Source organism: Wyeomyia smithii, chromosome 1 (assembly GCF_029784165.1).
Source record: "Wyeomyia smithii strain HCP4-BCI-WySm-NY-G18 chromosome 1, ASM2978416v1, whole genome shotgun sequence".
In the NCBI taxonomy this organism is placed as follows: domain Eukaryota; kingdom Metazoa; phylum Arthropoda; class Insecta; order Diptera; family Culicidae; genus Wyeomyia; species Wyeomyia smithii.
In genome coordinates, this window is record NC_073694.1 from 104036689 (window position 1) to 104059923 (window position 23235).

The 23235-nt window shown below is 38.1% G+C and overlaps 1 protein-coding gene across 6 annotated transcripts in view; it reads right to left on the reverse strand.

Annotated features, from left to right (window-relative positions):
- LOC129718434 (integrator complex subunit 7-like) overlaps positions 1–23235 on the reverse strand; it is a 1119499-nt gene that overhangs the window by 772814 nt on the left and 323450 nt on the right. For 2 of the 6 annotated variants that reach the window (XM_055669224.1, XM_055669221.1), the window contains 3 exons: positions 4845–4982; positions 1217–1263; positions 1023–1155 (listed from right to left, as the gene is read on the reverse strand). In XM_055669224.1, the coding sequence (XP_055525199.1) occupies positions 1112–1155; positions 1217–1263; positions 4845–4982 (229 nt within the window). In that variant the 3' untranslated portion in view covers positions 1023–1111. Of the gene's footprint in view, positions 1–1022; positions 1156–1216; positions 1264–4844; positions 4983–23235 lie in introns of those variants that run through there. The other 4 variants (XR_008726891.1, XR_008726890.1, XM_055669222.1 and 1 more) reach the window with 3 other exon arrangements.

Genomic DNA, 23235 nt, shown 5'->3' on the forward strand with positions numbered 1-23235 from the left:
GGCAAGTGGTGCTCGCGATGCCGAGATGCTGCACGATGACCAACGCTCTCCAAATGCACCTAGAGAGGTACGCAACCTCGAGGCGATAGGCACACTTAGGGGATCACCCAGGTCCACCGATCCGATAGCTTGCCGGCGGTAGTGCGGCCGAGCCAATTTTCAATGCCGGGATGTCTGCGGCTGCAATTAGAATGGATGCGATCCAGAACTGGATTCCCAACAGCGGGAAGCCACCACGTGGCTCCTATCGAACCGAAAATACCCCATTGACACACCAAGTACTTCAAATAAAAAAAACTGCATTACCTGCTTTGTCAGATATCTTTGTTCTTATTTCACGACTCACTTCTTATTTTTTTCTATACCCTAGCTACAATTGAATCAATTTAAATATAAATTCTCGACAGCAAAACGGACAAACTCACTCGTTAAAATTTTACTATTGTCACTCGACTCACGACTTTAATAAATTAACTATTTTCACCTGATAACAAACTCTGGAAAAATTAAATTTAAAATTACAATCCGAAATTTTCTACTTCAACTCAATTTTTACTTGGTTATCACGATTGATAATTCCCGTTTGTTTGCTACAAATGAACTTCGATTCGGTTTTTTAATATGATCTTTCTAACTCGGCGGTCTAAATGGGAAAGAACAACGCTTTCTCCTCTTAGGCTGTCCAAGCCTACACGGAGACAAAATGGCTATTGAATTGCATAAGAATAACTTATGATTCTACGCCACAAGTATCTCCTATAAATATCATAAATTTTACGGATGACTCAGAGGAAAAAATTGCGATTCGGTAATAACGATTTTCATAACTTACACTTATGAAATTGATCAACATGAGTTATGCTTGCTATACGTTAATGAATGTATGAATCACATAAAACTGTTAATCTTATATAAAGCATATTACTGATTCATAAATCGACCAATAATGTTCGGTTTGAAATAAAATTTTCAATTATTATTATCTTTATAATAATTTATAATTACATTAACACAAGATGGTGATCGAATTTAATGAAAGTTGCCCTTGGAGTGGTAATACGGTGTATTCATTTTTGCAACATCTAGCATTTAGCCTGTATTAGAATTCCTGTTAGACAGCTTGCCGTCTTGGTTTTGCTACATGCTTCCTGAAAACTTAAGAACGAAATTTGTCACCTACAACTCGAAGCAATGGAAAATTATGACAAACACTTACGATTTTCTTCCAATTCGTACCATCCGTTTTGTTGATGCGGTCTTGGTCTGCCATTTTGAATCATAAGTTTCACAAGAAAAGATTATGAAATTTTCACAATAATTGCATATATGAAAATCATAAGTCATGTCTATGGAATCCGTATGTCATTGCTAGGAAATTCATACTTCAGCGGATGTAATACATAAATGATTTATGAAATCAACGATGTGCACGTTTATAATTCGAAACTTATGAAATTATTAAGCGTATTTGCGTCAGTGTAGAATTCTTATTTTTCTTCCTTTTTATATTACTGTTATTCTTAGTTCTAAAATTTCTAACTCTAGGTTCCGATTTCTTGATAATAATCTTCCTATCATCAATTTTCTTCAATCACTCACTCCCCCTATATGACCTCATCGATAATAGTTTCGCCCATAACTCCCTACTCATACTTTTAGTATGCTAATTCGAGCACTGTATCGTGGGTTGCCTGACCACAGGCGACCTACTTTCCACTACTATTTTTTTAGACGGATGTTCGTCATGAAACGCTCTCAAACTCGTTTCAATCGTTTTTGAGAGGCATCCAATGAATGGCCAACTACCAATCAATATGGGTTCTTGAAACCTGGATTATACCCAGTGGCCAGAATCCGACCTAAAACCCAATTTTCAATCCAGATGACCACTTCTGGTTGTCTGATAATCATAAAATCATAAAATCCATCGTAAAATTGCCGAACTGCCTAATCTGGGTATTTCTATGGCAAAGATGGCGACAGTTTCCGATCAACAACCTAAAGTGACAAATATCATCCAATACGATTTGGGGAAGCGGTATGATACCCTGAGGCCAGAAATCATCTTTAGACGCGATTTTAAATTTCTAGACAGTAGCTTCCGGATTCTACCAGTCTAAAAGAGACAAACATTACGCAATGTGAGTCTTTCAGTACCCGGGATGATGCTCAGAGACCAGGAATCAACTTTATACTTCATTTTGAAATCCGAATTTGCGACTCCTGTTTTATTTAAATAAGTCGTGTAATCTTTGAAAGAAGAGATTTTCAATATTTTTGCAATTTAACACATAAAGGATAAAATAAAAGTCCGATTACACTGGTGTTGCCCCGAAGGTCAAGCTAAGAAAAAATGAAAAATTATAGCTTTTCCTGTGAATTCTTTTCTTTCTAGGGCTATTATGAGCTTTAGAGCAGCATTTTTTCGATTTTGTCAACCTGTGTTATTATCAAATTAAATGGATACCAATAAAGCAACTAAACCTTTAATTCAAAACTAAGATTGTTGAAATCAGTGATGCCATCTTTGGCAAAACGAGTGAATTTTATAGTTTTCTGAACACGTTTCTTTTCATAACTTTCGAACTACATGTTCAATCATCATGAAATTCGTTATTTAGGGGTTTTAAAGACAGCCCGTTCATTTGATACCTATTTTGTTCAAATCGGTTGTGTAGTTTCTGAGATAATGGAGTTCCATAACTTTTACATTTGGATACATAACAAAGTTACAGTCCCATTATAATAAAATTCAATAGGGTTTTATCAGGCAACTAGACCTTTCTATTGCAACTTATTTTGTGAAAATCGGTCAATCCATCTCTGAGAAAAGTGGGTGAGTTCAAACAGTCTTTGAAACATGTTTCTTGTCATAGCCTGATTTCACATTATTATACATAACGGACAAAGTTAAAGTCCAATAACAATAAAATTCAATAGGGTCCTATGGGGCAACAAGACCTTCCATATGACACTAATTTTGTGAAAATCGGTCCAGCCATTGCTGAGAAAAGTAAGTGAGTTTAAACAGTGTTTGAAACACGTTTCTTTGCATAACTTTTGAACTACATGTCCAATCATTATAAAATTATTTCACAAATGGTTTAAAAAACAAGCCCGTTCTTTTGATACCAATTTTGTTCAAATCGGTTTTGTAGTTTCTAAGATAATGAAGTTTTGTGATTTTCACATTTTGACCAACAGATATGAAATAACTTGTCCTAATGGCATCTAATAAAACAGTCTTCGGAACAATGACAAAAATTTCGATCGTAAGACTCTATAAGATAAATGAAAATCAAAAACTAGTACATACATAGTACATACATCGCAAACAGCCAACGCCACTAGCGGCCAGCAGCGTCAACAACAAATAAACAAAACGTAGAACTACGTGAACAATAAAACACAAATATACGTACAAACACTAGTAATTATGACCTTAAAATTACATTTTCGTGAACCACAATTTAAGAGCTTTCGATGGATGTATTAATCATCGTTGTCCGATACATTTGAAGCAAAATCATGTTTCAAGAAGGCTTTACTCAGTTTTTCGAAAATTTCTCGGAAACCACTTAACCACAAATTGGATTTCGAACTCACAAATTAACCACTAAATATTGGTGATAAAAAATTTAGAAAAAAATATTATGCCAATGTCGGTACCGAAAATAACAGTGGCACGCGTACAGTCTGGACACAGTGCATAAAGTCTTCTGTGCCCCAAGGGGTAGTCAGCGCCCGGCGTCGCGGGGATTTGCGCAGGCTGCTGGTGGTCTATTGTCTATCAGCACCGATATCGAAAGCAGTATTGTTTGTTCGAGCGAGAAAAAAATACGGACTTTTTTTCGAATGCTTTCTTTCGCAACGCTAGCAGAGAAGCGAATGGAGAGCAGACATTTCTTGCATTATGGATCTTCATAACGCAGAGCATCTTTTGGCAAAAGATTAGTTCTTAATGACTTCACAAACCCACCGGACGATAAAAGGTAAAACCTGACGATAATGGAGCCGATACTTTTTATGGCATATAGAGTAGGGAACACATTCTAAGCAGCTTTGGGAACCGCCTGTGTATTGAGACGGAATACTCGAAATGTGTTGGGCGAAATTCAAACAGTAGTATATCAATCTGTTCTCTATTTTTTTCTCTGTCAGAACATGTTTTCAGATTGTAAAACTAAGTTTGCAAACTTTAACAATAATCAATTGAAGTTACCAATCGAGGGACATTATTCCAATCACCCCGAACCTATATTAAGCAGTTTTCATATGTTTTGCAGGCGTTTTATTTCAGCACCCGAAGTGGCTCCTGAATGGCTGCAACATAGGTCGATTTGTTCCAATTGGTAATTATTCACAGATTGCTTTGTGATTAACGGTATTTCAGGGGGTGATAAAATCCCTCAGTCGATAGCATAAATTGCAATTCATAACGGTATTTCTTATATTCGTAAGACAGCTAGACAAACAATGTTTTTGTTTCCATCATTGAAATTGTCGATATTGATCCAAATTCAGGAGTTTGAGGCCTGTTTTCTTTGACTGATTAAAATAGGCGCTACTGCTTAAGCCGTCCCTACCCTATTTTGAAAAAAAGAAAGAAGTGGGATGGTTCATTACGTGCTGTAATAGGACGATGCATCGGTCCACATGGCGAATATCGTCCAGGTATGGTGTCGGGAGAATTAGAGTGATTTTCTCGGTAAAATTTTATGACCTTCCAGATTCCCGGACCTTGATTCCTTGATTCTTTTTGAATAGTATAACATAAGACTGACTTGATTTTTTTTGTCTAGTATAACATAAGACTGAGTAATAAAAATATTACATATACTCACTTTGACTGCGCAGCGAATTGCACGCTAGCATAGATGGCAGCTTCGATTTCAACGATATCATGACTATCTAAAGCATTCCGAATAGAATGATGAACTTGTTGTTTCTCCGGAATTACGCATGCGACCGAGCCTAGTGTCCTGAAGCAAACAAAAATATATATTTATTGATTTATTTATTTATTTCATCAAATGTATACATATATGTAAATATGTACTGGTTACATTAATAAACATAAAACAAATTAGCCCAGTGCCGCCTTCAACGGTCTTCAGTTAAACCTCTGAAAAGCTTCAATCAATAATGTTTATAAAGGTTCATAGTGATTTTTGCGAAGTCCGTCAGAAGATTAACTTGGGCACTAAAGGGTTATTTTGTGTCCTCAGCCTCAAGGACTTAATATACTGTTTCGGTTTATACCGGGACATCATAAAGTCAATGGCTTCGCAGTGTGGATTATAAGAATTCATCATACACAGTGCGTCTTGAACTGTCAGACGTGTTTTCGGTTGGTTGTGAACTGGTCTTTGACTGCCTATAGCTTCAAAGTTTGTGTTTTGTCAGTGCGTCTTTTAAAGACTACCTGAAAGTTATCTATTTATTTCATCAAACATATGTACTGGTTACATTAATAAACATAAAACAAATAAGCCCAGTGCCGCCTTTAACGGTCTTCAGTTAAACCTCTGAAAAGCTTCAATCAATAATATTTATAAAGTTTCATAGTGATTTTTGCAAAGTCCGTCTGAAGATTAACTTGGGCACTGAAGGGTTATTTTGTGTCCTCAGCCTCAAGGACTTGAAATACTGTTTCAGTTTATACCGGGACATCATAAAAACAATGGCTTCGCAGTGTGGATTATAAGAATTCATCATACACAGTGCGTCTTGAAGTGTCAGACTTGTTTTCGGTTGTGTGAACTGGTCTTTGATTGCCTATAGCTTCAAAGTTTGTGTTTTGTCAGTGCGTCTTCTAAAGACTACCTGAAAGATATCTCACATCAGTCTTTATCAAGACTACCAACTCTGGAATTTAACATTTGTTTTTAACTTTTTTCTGCTCCAAGCATAACCGTCCCATATTCTGTGCAAACCTTATGGACGCTGGGACAGTTATGCTGGGAGCGGCAGTTTCGTATCATCTGAAATGACAGGGCGAAAACAGAAACCAAGCATCACTACGAGGAGAAAGAGAGAGCACGATTCGAGTGTCTGCAGCGAAAACGTATTTGATATTTTGTCTGAGCAAAAAGCCGGCGATATGGAAGTTATTACTAATGAAACTTCTCAAAATGTAATTTATTTTAAAAAGAAGAAAGTTCCACCTATTGTGGTAACTATATCTTCTGAATTTAAATTTCCAAAAGGGAACTTTCAACGTTTGCTTATGACGTTAAAGTTACCTAACAAAATGGCCGTAGAGGCGATTGCCGCTTATTAGCCGACTCTATAAAGGGTCGTGATCGTCTTGTTCAGTATATAACTGCCAAGATGTACAATTTTTTTACCTACGATACCAAGAACGCCAAGCCGTTCAAGGTTGTCTTAAAAGGTCTCACCAACGATCAAACCGTTGCACAGTGGAGAATTGCTGGCCATCAGCCAAAAAAATTTTTTTTCGTTAGCTGTTTCATAATATTTTTCCTTTATTGATATAGCATTCAAGTGTCCAAATCCAAAATTTGGGCGCAATATCATGAAATCTGAATTTTTTATGACTTTACAAAACTTGGCGAACTGACGTTTTTGACTTTTTTTTTTGATAAAAAGTACATTACTTTGAAACGCTATGTAGCTTCAATGATAGCTTGGATTTTTTTGACGTCAAAGGAAAAGTTGTTGTAAATATTGTGCAAAACAAACCCTTTTCATTAGATATTGTAAAATTTGGTTGTAGCAGGCCTGACACTAAAAAAACGTGATTTTTTTTATAAAAAAGTAGCTTAAAAGTTTAGTTGCCGCAGATTGCTACGGTTGTGACAACATTCAAAATTCAGGTAAAAACGTAAGCTTTCAAATGCATACTGTCCGCTGTAGCGCAAAACTGCGCAAATTGTCACTTTAGTGAAAAAAGCGATGGCAGATTTTTTTAGTTTTTATTTTCGAAATTGAAATTTCATCTAGGATTGATTTAATCATAACCATGATACCCCATTATTGAAAATTTATGATATAGTACTCAATCCGTGAGGATAAAAAATAAATTTAGGCAAAAATCACAAAATTTGTAAATGAAAGTTTATGAAATAAGTAATAAACAAGAAAACAGTAAACAAATCTTTATGAAATTTTAATTACCACCTAATTCAATGTCTAGTAAGTTGTCAATTCATGGTGTTATACATGTATTTAAATGTCCTCTTTCAACCATAGAAACCGGATTAGGAAGATAACATATATATGAAACAATTAATCATCGAAAATCACTAGAAGAAATGAAAATTGCAGCGAAAGACATTTTTCCTGCTGATAAGTATAATAAACTTCAAATTTTCTGGAAACAATTCAGCACAAGATTTAGCGGAAGATGATGATGATGATGATGATTTTTTCAATTTGTAATTAGTTTGTATTACTTATGTTGTTTTAGTTTATTTAAAAAATATATATATATATTTAGGCAAAATTAGTTTAGTTCGAGGGGTCGTCCATGAATTACTTATTTTTTTCTTCAATGGGGAGGACGCCCGGTGGCACTACTTGTGGCCAAATCATATATTTCTATAAAAAAGGAAAAAAGTGCAAAAAAATATTAAAAGTTGGATTTCGTGTTCTATGGACGGCCCCAAACAAAAAATGGATGCCAAATTCGTGTTCAGCGCCCCAAAATTATGCAAATACTAAGTTTTTGTCGCATTTATCAACTTTTTTTGCTTGGCCAGCCTTTGTATGGAGTCGCCCTACTATGCGTTGATGAGATCAAAATTACTTGGCATAGCCCATACCCAAGTAATTCTTATGAAACAAAAATCACGAGAAGAAAACAGTTAGAGAACTGGAGTTTCCCTTGTGAACTAATTAATTCATTCTAACCGAAGTTAACAACTTCACAACTTCACAATAATTGCATATATGAAAATCATAAGTCATGTCTATGGAATCCGTATGTCATTGCTAGGAAATTCATACTTCAGCGGATGTAATACATAAATGATTTATGAAATCAACGATGTGCACGTTTATAATTCGAAACTTATGAAATTATTAAGCGTATTTGCGTCAGTGTAGAATTCTTCTTTTTCTTCCTTTTTATATTACTGTTATTCTTAGTTCTAAAATTTCTAACTCTAGGTTCCGATTTCTTGATAATAATCTTCCTATCATCAATTTTCTTCAATCACTCACTCCCCCTAAATGACCTCATCGATAATAGTTTCGCCCATAACTCCCTACTCATACTTTTAGTATGCTAATTCGAGCACTGTATCGTGGGTTGCCTGACCACAGGCGACCTACTTTCCACTACTATTTTTTCAGACGGATGTTCGTCATGAAACGCTCTCAAACTCGTTTCAATCGTTTTTGAGAGGCATCCAATGAATGGCCAACTACCAATCAATATGGGTTCTTGAAACCTGGATTATACCCAGTGGCCAGAATCCGACCTAAAACCCAATTTTCAATCCAGATGACCACTTCTGGTTGTCTGATAATCATAAAATCATAAAATCCATCGTAAAATTGCCGAACTGCCTAATCTGGGTATTTCTATGGCAAAGATGGCGACAGTTTCCGATCAACAACCTAAAGTGACAAATATCATCCAATACGATTTGGGGAAGCGGTATGATACCCTGAGGCCAGAAATCATCTTTAGACGCGATTTTAAATTTCTAGACAGTAGCTTCCGGATTCTACCAGTCTAAAAGAGACAAACATTACGCAATGTGAGTCTTTCAGTACCCGGGATGATGCTCAGAGACCAGGAATCAACTTTATACTTCATTTTGAAATCCGAATTTGCGACTCCTGTTTTATTTAAATAAGTCGTGTAATCTTTGAAAGAAGAGATTTTCAATATTTTTGCAATTTAACACATAATGGATAAAATAAAAGTCCGATTACACTGGTGTTGCCCCGAAGGTCAAGCTAAGAAAAAATGAAAAATTATAGCTTTTCCTGTGAATTCTTTTCTTTCTAGGGCAACTATTATGAGCTTTAGAGCAGCATTTTTTCGATTTTGTCAACCTGTGTTATTATCAAATTAAATGAATACCAATAAAGCAACTAAACCTTTAATTTAAAACTAAGATTGTTGAAATCAGTGATGCCATCTTTGGCAGAACGAGTGAATTTTATAGTTTTCTGAACACGTTTCTTTTCATAACTTTCGAACTACATGTTCAATCATCATGAAATTCGTTATTTAGGGGTTTTAAAGACAGCCCGTTCATTTGATACCTATTTTGTTCAAATCGGTTGTGTAGTTTCTGAGATAATGGAGTTTCATAACTTTTACATTTTGATACATAACAAAGTTACAGTCCCATTATAATAAAATTCAATAGGGTTTCATCAGGCAACTAGACCTTTCTATTGCAACTTATTTTGTGAAAATCGGTCAATCCATCTCTGAGAAAAGTGGGTGAGTTCAAACAGTCTTTGAAACATGTTTCTTGTCATAGCCTGATTTCACATTATTATACATAACGGACAAAGTTAAAGTCCAATAACAATAAAATTCAATAGGGTCCTATGGGGCAACAAGACCTTCCATATGACACTAATTTTGTGAAAATCGGTCCAGCCATCGCTGAGAAAAGTAAGTGAGTTTAAACAGTGTTTGAAACACGTTTCTTTGCATAACTTTTGAACTACATGTCCAATCATTATAAAATTATTTCACAAATGGTTTAAAAAACAAGCCCGTTCTTTTGATACCAATTTTGTTCAAATCGGTTTTGTAGTTTCTAAGATAATGAAGTTTTGTGATTTTCACATTTTGACCAACAGATATGAAATAACTTGTCCTAATGGCTTCTAATAAAACAGTCTTCGGAACAATGACAAAAATTTCGATCGTAAGACTCTATAAGATAAATGAAAATCAAAAACTAGTACATACATAGTACATACATCGCAAACAACCAACGCCACTAGCGGCCAGCAGCGTCAACAACAAATAAACAAAACGTAGAGCTACGTGAACAATAAAACACAAATATACGTACGAACACTAGTAATTATGACCTTAAAATTACATTTTCGTGAACCACAATTTAAGAGCTTTCGATGGATGTATTAATCATCGTTGTCCGATACATTTGAAGCAAAATCATGTTTCAAGAAGGCTTGACTCAGTTTTTCGAAAATTTCTCGGAAACCACTTAACCACAAATTGGATTTCGAACTCACAAATTAACCACTAAATATTGGTGATAAAAAATTTAGAAAAAAATATTATGCCAATGTCGGTACCGAAAATAACAGTGGCACGCGTACAGTCTGGACACAGTGCATAAAGTCTTCTGTGCCCCAAGGGGTAGTCAGCGCCCGGCGTCGCGGGGATTTGCTCAGGCTGCTGGTGGTCTATTGTCTATCAGCACCGATATCGAAAGCAGTATTGTTTGTTCGAGCGAGAAAAAAATACGGACTTTTTTTCGAATGCTTTCTTTCGCAACGCTAGCAGAGAAGCGAATGGAGAGCAGACATTTCTTGCATGATGGATCTTCATAACGCAGAGCATCTTTTGGCAAAAGATTAGTTCTTAATGACTTCACAAACCCACCGGACGATAAAAGGTAAAACCTGACGATAATGGAGCCGATACTTTTTATGGCATATAGAGTAGGGAACATATTCTAAGCAGCTTTGGGAACCGCCTGTGTATTGAGACGGAATACTCGAAATGTGTTGGGCGAAATTCAAACAGTAGTATATCAATCTGTTCTCTATTTTTTTCTCTGTCAGAACATGTTTTCAGATTGTAAAACTAAGTTTGCAAACTTTAACAATAATCAATTGAAGTTACCAATCGAGGGACATTATTCCAATCACCCCGAACCTATATTAAGCAGTTTTCATATGTTTTGCAGGCGTTTTATTTCAGCACCCGAAGTGGCTCCTGAATGGCTGCAACATAGGTCGATTTGTTCCAATTGGTAATTATTCACAGATTGCTTTGTGATTAACGGTATTTCAGGGGATGATAAAATCCCTCAGTCGATAGCATAAATTGCAATTCATAACGGTATTTCTTATATTCGTAAGACAGCTAGACAAACAATGTTTTTGTTTCCATCATTGAAATTGTCGATATTGATCCAAATTCAGGAGTTTGAGGCCTGTTTTCTTTGACTGATTAAAATAGGCGCTACTGCTTAAGCCGTCCCTACCCTATTTTGAAAAAAAGAAAGAAGTGGGATGGTTCATTACGTGCTGTAATAGGACGATGCATCGGTCCACATGGCGAATATCGTCCAGGTATGGTGTCGGGAGAATTAGAGTGATTTTCTCGGTAAAATTTTATGACCTTCCAGGTTCCCGGACCTTGATTCCTTGATTCTTTTTTAATAGTATAACATAAGACTGACTTGATTCTTTTTGTCTAGTATAACATAAGACATAAAACATAAAACTGTTAATCTTATATAAAGCATATTACTGATTCATAAATCGACCAATAATGTTCGGTTTGAAATAAAATTTTCAATTATTATTATCTTTATAATAATTTATAATTACATTAACACAAGATGGTGATCGAATTTAATGAAAGTTGCCCTTGGAGTGGTAATACGGTGTATTCATTTTTGCAACATCTAGCATTTAGCCTGTATTAGAATTCCTGTTAGACAGCTTGCCGTCTTGGTTTTGCAACATGCTTCCTGAAAACTTAAGAACGAAATTTGTCACCTACAACTCGAAGCAATGGAAAATTATGACAAACACTTACGATTTTCTTCCAATTCGTACCATCCGTTTTGTTGATGCGGTCTTGGTCTGCCATTTTGAATCATAAGTTTCACAAGAAAAGATTATGAAATTTTCACAATAATTGCATATATGAAAATCATAAGTCATGTCTATGGAATCCGTATGTCATTGCTAGGAAATTCATACTTCAGCGGATGTAATACATAAATGATTTATGAAATCAACGATGTGCACGTTTATAATTCGAAACTTATGAAATTATTAAGCCTATTTGCGTCAGTGTAGAATTCTTCTTTTTCTTCCTTTTTATATTACTGTTATATTACCTAGGAATGGTAAGTCACCGGTATACTGGTCGACGCGATAGCGGACCTCCGTAGCGCGTGCCTCCGTAGCGCGTGCCTCCGTGCAAGACGGATGTTGCAACGTGCACGTACCGATGCACAGAGAGTAGAGCGCCGTGTAGCATTCGAATCTGCAAGATCGGCGCTTAAAAGTGCGATAAAGGAGAGCAAGAGGGCCTGCTTCGATAGGCTATGCGCGAGTGCCAATACGAATCCGTGGGGCAACGCCTGCAGAGTCGAATTGGCGAAGACCAAAGGCGTGTTGGCGCCTGCAGAGCGATCACCAGCGATGCTGGAGCGTATCATCGAGGGACTCTTTCCACGCCACGAGCCGAATTCTTGGCCTCCGGTTGCTGAGTCTCACGTCCGACGTTCCAGTATCTCAGACACAGACCAGGGATGGTCGGCCAACCTGCCGGGCATCCAATCCGTGAGAGACGGCAGCCGTGCCGAGGTTGTGGAGGAGGTAAGGGTTACGAATGAGGAACTCATCGTGGTCGCCAACTCCCTAAAGGTGAGCAAGGCACCGGGACCGGATGGAATCCCGAACTTGGCCATCAGGACGGCCATGAAAGTGGCCCCCGATCTATTTCGAGCAGTCATGCAGAAGTGCCTGGATGACTGCCTCTTTCCGGACAGGTGGAAGCGACAGAGATTGGTGCTGTTGCCGAAGGCTGGGAAACCGCCAGGGGACCCATCGGCATACAGACCTATCTGTCTGCTGGACACTACGGGCAAGGTGCTTGATAGGATTATCCTCAACAGACTGGTGAAGTACACAGAGGGTGTAAACGGTCTGGCAAGTAACCAGTTCGGCTTCCGGAAAGGTAGATCCACGCTGGGTGCTATTCTCTCTGTCACCAAGACGGCAGAGGTAGCACTTCAGCGTAAGAGTTGGGGCATTCGCTATTGCGCAATCGTCACGCTTGACGTGAAGAATGCATTCAATAGCGCCAGTTGGGACTCCATAGCGCTCGCGCTTAGGAGCATCCACGTACCGGTGTCGTTGTACAAGATTTTGGAAAATTATTTCCAGAATCGGGTACTAGTTTACAACACGGAGGACAGTCAGAAGTGCGTCCCAATCACCGCAGGGGTACCGCAAAGCTCCATCCTGGGCCCGGTGTTGTGGAATGTCATGTATAACGTTACGTTGACGTATGACGTTGTTGAAACTAAAGTTCCCTGTAGGGGTTGTGATCGTCAGTTTCGCAGACATCACGCTAGAGGTCTACGGCGAGTCGATCGAAGAGGTCGGGTTGACGGCCGCGCACTGTATACGCAAGGTCGAAGACTGGATGCACTCTAGGAAACTGGAGTTAGCGCACCATAAAACGGAGGTTTCGGTTGTGAGCAACCGCAAATTAGAGCAACAGGCGGTGGTCAGAGTCGGTGACTGCACCATTACCTCAAGGCGTTCCTTGAAGCTCTTGGGGGTAAGAGGCCGTTGCAGGACTATCTCGAATGATGTCGAATAGCTCAGCGGTATATAGCAGCAAGCGGAAACTTCTTGCCAGCGTGACTTCGTCCATACTTAGGTATGGTTGGCCAGCGTGGTCCAAAGCGTTAGGTACCAACAGTCATCGTCGTAAACTGGAAAGTACCTACAGGGTCATGTGCCTGAGGGTTGTGAGCGCGTACCGTCATACGACGCAATCTGCGTCCTGTCCGGCATGATGCCTATCAGCATAGCCATTAAGGAGGACGTAGAATGCTTCTATCAACGTGACACAAGGGGTATACGAGGCACCAGAAGGTCATTCTCGATGATCAGATGGCAGCAGGAATGGTCCAATTCCGTGAAGGGTAGATGGACGCATCGACTTATTCCGGACGTATCCGGATGGGTCGGGAGGCACCATGGAGAAGTTAACTTCCACTTGACACAGATTCTGTCAGGTCATGGTTGCTTCAGGCAGTATCTACACAGATTCGGGCATGCGGGGTCCCCCATGGGTCCCGAGTGTGCGGATGCGGAAGAGACTGTTGAGCATGTCTTCTTCGTGTGCCCTCGTTTTGTGCATGCGCGGAGCGACATGATGGTAGTGAGCGGACCAGACACCACTCCGGACAACCTAGTTCGGAGGATGTGTAAAGACCCAAACATTTGGAGGGCGGTTTGTACAGCCGCCTCTCAAATAGTTTTAGAACTGCAAAACAGGCGACAGGTTGACCACCGACACGGCAGTGTTAGCTAACGGCCAGTCTCCAGGTTAGTTAGCTAAGTTAGCAAAGAGACCTAAAGAACCAAGAGGGTGCAGAGAGCACAAAAGCCTCTCCCCGAAGCAATACCTAGCGGTGGTCCCGCGGAGTATTATGGGCTGGAGACTGGAGGGGTTTTAGTGGGTCCGGTCACTGATTCAAACAAACCCCACACTACCTGAGGTTGTTCATTTATATATATAGCCTACTGTATGGTGGCCCATTCAGTGTTTTTTTTTAATTCTCTGTATGCCTGAAAGGCACTGGGTACTGAAATGCAACTGCGACATTCTTGCTGATTGTCTTTTGTGGCGGGCCCCGATTGCTGTGCACAGGTTACGGATTGTTCGTACTCATTGATGGAGTAGAACTGTTTTGTTGTAAACCTGTACCCCAATTAGGTACAACATAGTTGATGAAACTAATTACCTGTTTGGGATTAGAGCTCCACACTTGGTATGGAGTTAAAAGGTAGCTTCCTAAGAAGTTGTACCTAGAGGAAGCAAGAGCTTCGCAAGAGCAAAGCAAATGCTTTGAATTCTCGGGTTCAGATTTGCAGAATCGGCAGGTGTCGTTCAATTCTACACCGATTTTCTTTAAATGATAAAAAGCGGGACAGTGTCCGGTAAGAACTCCCGTGATTATCCGTAGGTCACTACGATTTAGACTAAGTAGCTTTCTGGCGGTTCCAGGGTTCGGATAGATAAACTGTTTAGCTTGTCTACAACCCTGTGCCTGTTGCCATTGCGATACTATTTCTAGCCTTTCCCAAGTTAGTAGTTCGCTTTTGATAGCGGAAATGGACGTACCCAGAAACGGCTCGGGGCCAATAAACCGCTGAGCTGATCCCTGTCTTGCTAGGTAGTCAGCGTGTTCATTACCTACGCAGTGTCCGGGCACCCGAAACAAAAAAAACTGAATTCTGTCGGGAAAGTTCCCGTAGAGTTTCAATGCATTCCCAAACAAGTTTTGAAGCGCATTTGACGGACTTAAGTGCTAGTAGTGCTTCTTGACTTTCCGAGAATATACCGATTTTCGCATGTCTGTAGTTGCGTTGCAGACATATTTTTGCGCAGATATAAATGGCATATACCTCTGCTTGAAAAACGGTGGACCAATTTCCCAGGGAAAACGTTTCCCTGATACCGGGTCCGTATATACCAGATCCCGTTAGGGATCCCATTTTCGAGCCGTCCGTATAAAAACTAACGATGCCAGGTGGAAGATTAGGCCCTCCATTGTTCCACATAGAGCGGTTTGTTTCAATCACTCTATATAGAATATCCATGTTCAGTGCTGAGAAAAATCACCGCCTAGAAATTCAAACAGACTGATATCAAGCCAACCTTAGCGTCAAATATCTTTTCTATGCACAAACATAAACTGTAGCTAGACAACGGTCGCTAGACAGATCGAAATGTTGATTTTCGATGAACACGTTTGTTGGTATTCATTCCTCAGTCAAAGTTCACATTCGTTTATATGTTGTCAAAGTTGAAATTCATTATCATCATCACGGAAATGAGAACGAATATCAGTGTCAGTAACTTGTACTGAATCTTTGTATTACGTTGAGCTCAGATGCAATATTCAATATTAAATTTCTGGGATTCAACAAGCAACCGACTGACCTAGACCAGTTCATACGTAATCACAGCAGCCATCATAGTATATAATTTATTAAATTTATTCAAGTTATAACGTCGTTAACACGTTTATTCTAATAAATGATATTTCTCATAAATAAGTACAATCATAATCACAAACTTATTATTTGAATTCATGATCATCTTTGAATAAACCATGCTCATACGCTTCAAAAGAATGACTAGTACGGATATGCCGGATGATATTCCTGACGTCCAAAACGACTTAGGAATGTTTGCATTCGCTCCCAACATCAATTTGACATCGCCCACGTGCAATCAGCGGTAAAGCAACTTCCTGTAGCGTACGCTTCCCTAAAAGAAGGTTTTTAATGTTGAAGCACTTTTTACAACGTTGAAAACATATGGACGATAATCATACCTGCACAAAGCTTTCTTGTTTTGATAATATCATTATCACGAGAAGAGCTTCCAGTTGGTATTGCTATCCATTTCTGATTATTTTCGAAATAAAAAAATTTAACTGCACTTCAAAAAATATCAGTACCTCAAATCGAAAATGATTTTTCTGCCTTTGAGTTTCATTTTCACGGTTGCTATTTTTTTATTGATAGATGAACCAATCCGAATATCTTCTGTTTCGTTCTTGTTGGGTATTATATTCATTTTGAGATGTCAAGTAACGATGAACACTTTTGTTTACATCGCATATCGGATAGTGAAACCGATTGTCATGGTAATATGTATCACCTACACGACGAAAAAGCATAGTTTCAATGTTGTGAAACTCATTCGATAATTTTAACCACTGTCCATGTTGGTCCTAACGTCCATCCAGTCGGAGACTGTGGTTAATAGCGGAGTTAGTTTGAAATCCCTAAGTATGCGAAGGTGGCCGACTTGGTCCCCTTCAAGAATAGTTTTCCTCCTTTGCAACCTTAGAGCGCCAAGCTCTGCTTCCTTTTTCACATGAAGATGTAGAGGTAGTAGGCAAAGCATAGCTTCCATGGCTGCAGTTGGAGTCGTTTGCATAGCGCTGGTAACCGAAAGACATGCAAGTCTTTGAACTTTTTTGAGTTTGGCTTGCGCAGTGATATAATTTTGTCGTGAATGTGAATCCCGCACACTGTACCGTTCATTATAGCTTAGCACAATCTCACCCCAAAAGAGCTCGAAAAGTGTACAGTTTGGAAAAACATTTTTTTTCTGAGCCATCACAGGTTCAATGCATGATGTAATTTCTTGATCGGGTTGGTTTGCATGAGACATTTTTGGTAATGTTATTTGCGCGTGTTTTCCAGCCTGTACTTTGGAACATTATTCAAGTAAAACAGTTCACTAATATTATCTATATTCTATTTCAAGTTGTGAATAAATATGTCATGTTTCATATAGTATTGAGTTTGAGGCTTCAGGTTCTGGAAATCTCAAGTAATTTAACATACAAACATTTCCCGTTTTGGCTCAATCACATCCCCGTGGCTTAATCTCACACCGGCAGATGGTACTGAAAACCTCACATTGCGCAATGTTTGTCCCTTTTAGTAATCTAAAATGGCGTCTGAAGATGATTTCTGGCCTCCGGGTATCATACCGCTACCCCACTTTGTCACTTTAGGCTTTTGATAGGAAACTGTCGCCAGCTTTGCCATCGAATACCCAGATTAGGCAGTTCGGCAATTTTATGATGGATTTTATGATTATCAGGCAACCAGAAGTTGTCATCTGGATTAAAAATAGAGTTTAAGGACGGATTTTGGCCACTGGGTATAATCCAGGTTTCAAGAACCAATATTAATTGGTATTTGCCCATTCATTGGATGCCCCTCAGAAACGATCAGTAATATCAACTGCGTTAAAGAATTTTATACTGATAAGATCATTCAAATTAATGTATACGGAACATTTAATTATAAATTATTTGAAATCTACTGACTAGAGTTGACATAAACAATCTAAATATTTATACGCAGTATATGAGTACAAATCGATCATATATTTGAAAGGACTTAATGTTATTTGCATGTATATGTGTTAATGTATGTTCATATGTGTGTGAATGTTATATTTTAAATGATCGGTATAGTTGTTCTATTGGCTACCAAAAATTTGTTGTTTAGAATGAATAACAAATCCAGCAGAAATTATCAAGGTGTATTATTAGGGTGTTGGTGTAAATCTATTTTAACAAATGATAAGTTCGAATGAGAAAGGTTGAGCCTCACCGCTAGGTGGACTTATTTAGGTTTTCTGTAGTAGAATTAAATGGAAACATAATCTATTCTCAATATCCATTTCCATTCTACTAAAAAAGCAAAGCCTCAGTGCTACATTCCGATTCGGAACTTGACCTTCTGTTTACTATACACAGACTTCGCAGCCAACCGTTAAGTGTGCAGGACAATTGAGAGGCTAGCACTACGATCCTACTCACACTAACAGTCTCTCCCGAGACAAGACTCGAACCTACGACGACTGGCTTGTTAGGCCAGCATCGTACCTCGAGAAAAATTTCCAAGCGGAATTAAAGGAACGCGACGGTGAGATCAAGAAGCTAGCCGACCTTCTTGAAGCCAGCACAAAACGCCAAACCGAATATGCCACACTTACAGAAAAGTTTCAGAATACGGTTAATGCACTAGAAAAAAACTAGGAAAATGTATGAAGGTACTAGCCGAAGAAAAAGCAGAAAGGAAACGAGTCGAAAAGGAATACGATCGGACTATAATTGAAATAGATGTCAGCGCTTCTGGAAGCCAAATTAAAGCCCCAAAGCACAAACGAAAAAAACAAAACACGAACAAGGAATCCAAACCGAATTCGCCATCCAGGAAAAAAAGCTGCAACCGCATACAACCAACCGAAACACTGGACATAACTCCGATTGAACTAATGAACGCCTCTAACGGAAAACACGAGTACATCGACCTACCTGACGCATCGGATTCGGAATGAATAAATAACATACATCAACAGAAATACTACAATGGAACTGTAACGGACTAAGCAGTCAATATGAGGAACTTTAACTACTCATCAATGACTTCAACCCAAATATCATAACCCTACAGAAACACAAACAAATCCGCACAGAAATATGACCCTCAAAGGCTACGAAACCATATAGGCGCACCGGCCTTCCGGACAAGATGGTGTCGCATTTGCAATGAACACAAAGATCAAATTCAAAAAACTACGAACAAACTCAACACTAGAAACGATAGCAATTGAAGTAAATATGACCTTTTGTTGTATATATCTCTGTGTGTGTGTGTGTGTGTGTGTGTGTGTATGTGCAACTTTTTTTTCTCACTCACTTTTCTCAGAGATGGCTGGACCGATTTTCATAAAATTAAATGCAAATGAAAGGTCTAGTTGCGCTATAGGTTGCAATTGAATTTCATTGTAATCGGATTTCTAGTTTAAAGGTTATGTATCAAAATGTAAAAATCACGAAACATCAATATCTCAGAAACCACATAACTAATTTCAAAAAAATGGTTTCAAATGATCGGGCTGTCTCCAGAACCCCTAACTTTTGAATTTCGTTATGATTGCACATATAGTTCAAAAGTTATGTAAAGAAAAGTTATCCTGAGGTTGTCACTCACTCACCCATTTTTCTCAGAGATGGCTGAAACGATTTTCACAAAATTAGTGTCAAATGAAAGGTCTAGTTGCCCCACAGGTTGCTATTGAATTTCATTGTAATCGGATTGTAACTTTGTCCGTTGTTCATAAAAATGCATTTTCTGCATATATGCATGTATAGGTGTATATGTTTGTGTGTGGGTGTGTACGTGTGTATGTGCACCATTTTTTCGCACTCACTTTTCTTAGAAATGATCTGACCGATTCTTTCTACCTTGGTGTCAAATGAAGGGTCCGTTTGCCGCTTAGGTTGCTATTGAATTTCGTTGTAATCAAACTTTTAGTTTTGGCGCTGCGTCAGAATGTGAAAATCGCTCTTATATCTCAGAAGCTATGAACATAGTTGAATTCAAATTAATGGGCATTTAAACCCTTAAACAATGAATTACATAATGTTTAAACATGTGGTTTGAAAGTTATAGAAAGAAACGTAGCCCGCAGACTGTTTAAAACTATTGCTACAAGCAAAATATGTGGCCTCACCATCATTTAAATTTAATAAAGTACTATTTCAATGTTTGCGGCCTTGCTCGGGATTGAAGTTGAAATTAAAAGTATTTTCTATCATTTCAATTTTTGCCTTTTTCTTATTGCCTTTCTCCTAAAAAGGTATAGCAATCACTGCAAAAACTAAAAATATAAAAGTGCTTAAAAGGGCCGAATGACATTTATCACTCGATTCAGTTCGACGAGCTGAGCATTTTCTGTATATGTGTGTGTGTCTGTGTGTATAACGCTCTCCCAATCTCGCTCGATTTTCTCAGAGATGGCCGAACCGATTTCAATGAAATTAATTGCAAATGAAAGGTCTAGTTGCCCTATAAGACTCTATTGAATTCTATTGTAATATGATTTCTAGTTTGGAGGTTATGTATCAAAATGTCAAAATCACGAAACATCAATATCTCAAAAACTGCACAACCGATTTGAGCAAAATTGGTTTCAAATGAAAACCCTTAACTTTTAAATTTTATGAAGATTGAACATGTGGTTCAGAAGTTATGAAAGAAACGTGTTCTGGAGACTATTTATTTCGCTCATGTTTCTCAGAGATGGCTTGACCGATTTTCATAAAATCAATGTCATATGGAAGGTCTTGTTGCCCCATAAGACCCTAATGATTTTTTTTTGCAAACGGATTCAAACTTTGCCTGTTATGTTTAAAATGTGAAATCCAGCTATGAAATGAGACATATTCCGAAGACTATTTGTACTCACTCACTTTTCTCAGAGATGGTTGACCCGATTCCACAGAATTAGGTACTTCGTCTGTAATGTATCGAAATGTGAAAATCACGAAACTTCATTATCTTAGAAACTACACAACCGATTTGAACAATATTGATAACAGACGAACGGGCTAGTTAAGGGATAACTGATGAATTATGATTAAACACGTGGTTTCAAAGTTTGGCTGCCCTATACGTTCCCTTTTCATTTGATTGTAATCAAGCTTAAGCAACCGTTATGTTTTAATTTGAAAAACAACGAAAGTCTATTATCTCAAGTATTACACGACTTATTTTAACTTGAGTAGTGTCATACAAACGAGTCATATATCAAACTTACTAATAACAAACTTCATAACAATTTGATATGTTGTTCAAAAGTTTTGGAACGAAAAGAAATTCAAAGACTATTCAAGACTATACCTGCTTTGATCAATATATATGGCCTCAACATGATTTAAATGTGGTATCGTACTATTTGAACGTTCCCGATATTGCTCGTAATTAAATTGTTCGAAATTAAGAGTAATTTCTTTTATTTCGCTATTTTTCAAGCAATAACATTAAGTCAAATTTCATATTTTATACTTCAATTACAGCATCAATATTTTAGCACCCAAAGAGTGAATATAAATACCTTTATTGGATTTAAGCATTTATGTAAATCTATTTTTACAAATAATAAGTTTGAATGAGAAAGGCTCAGTCTAACCGTTAGGTGGATCAGTTTAGGTTTTTTTCAGATTTTCAGCAGATGCTGCCGACTTTGTTTGAACAAATATTTCGCCGTTTCTTGTTTTTTTTTTTTTGATGTTGGTAACTTCACCGCAATAGCTTTCTACCGTCTTCTCAATTGAGAAGGCGGAGGTTTCTACCAGAGATCTATTAGCTTCAGCACTTTCAATCACTACAAATTTCCCCGTCACCTTAGGCATGTGGCCGTTTATGTGGGAAAATTGGTTTATGTCGCCTGTTGGCGGCATTCTGCAATTTTTTACTTTTTTTCCAGTTTTTTGCTTGTTACTTTTTTCAAATTTTGTGTTGTGGTATAGTAAAGGGTGATTTTTTAAGAATTTGGTTTTTTTTTTTTTAAAACGCATAAAAAAACTTCAAAACTTCATGAAACGTTTTTTTGAGCCGAATACTTTTTAAAGATATCATTCAAATGTTGGCCACGGCTACGTTTTAAATGGTCCATATGAAAAGTCCAATTTCGGGTCACTTTTCCAAGCATTTCGGCTGGTATCTCGCGATTAACGCGAGTAATGTTGTCTTCCAAGGCTGGAATTGTTGTTGGCTTATCCGCATAGACGAGAGACCCCAACAAAAAATAATCTAGCGGTGTTCAATCGCATGATCGGCGTCCAATGTACCGGTCCAATTCATGAGATAAATTGCTCACCGAACTCATACCGCAATATTTTCACTGATTCGCACGATGTGTGGCACGTTGATGCGTCTTGCTGAAACCACATGTCCACAAACCCAGCTTTTCCATTTCTGGCAAAAAAAAAAACAGAAATCATTGCGCGATAGCAAGCGCCATTGACCGTAACGTTGCAATTTTGATCATCTTTAAAAAAGTACGGACCAATCATGCTACCAGCGTTTAAACCGCACCAAAACGTGCATTTTTCTGGGTGCATTGGCGATTCTTGTATTGCCCCTGGTTTTTTTTTTTGTCCACATGCGGCAATTTTGCTTAATAACACACCAATTTAACCAGAAATGAGTTTCGTCAATGAACACAATTTTTCGGTAAAAAAGTTTTCGGCAAGCTGTTCTAAGGCCCATTCACCAAAAATTCGACGCTGCGGCAAGTCGTTCGGCTTCAATTCTTATACGAGCTGTATTTTGTAAGGCTTAACACCAAGATCCTTTCGTAAAATCTTCCATCTAGTCGAATAACACAGGTTCAATTGCTGCGAACGGCATCGAATTGACATTTAACGGTCTTCCACTACACTGGCTGATACGGCAGCAATACGGCCAACAGAGTAAAACTGGTTTGAAATTTCGTCACAAAAGCCTGAATAGCTTGCTCAGTAGGCCGATTATGACGACCCTAAAATGGTCGTAATGCGCGAAATACATTTTTCACAGAAGACGAATTTTGGTAATTAAATTTGATTATTTGTAAGCGTTGTTCATGGTGAAATGGCACTGAATACTTTTTTTTCGAACTGAATTTCTATTTTTAACAATGGCTTTTTCCCGTTAACACAAAAGTTCATTAAGCACACAGTAGAGATAGCGAAAAATAGGCGGATGATACAGATTTGGAATAATATACCGCATCCCGACTTTTTTTTCAAAAGTATTTTTCTAAATCTGTATCACATTTTAGTCCGTTCATTTGTGACTACTTGAACTCACTCACTTTTCTCAGAGATGGCCGACTCGATTTCCACAAAATTGTCAAAACTAATGTCAATTAATAAGTCTAGCTGCCTCATAACACCCTATTGCATTTTACTGTAATCG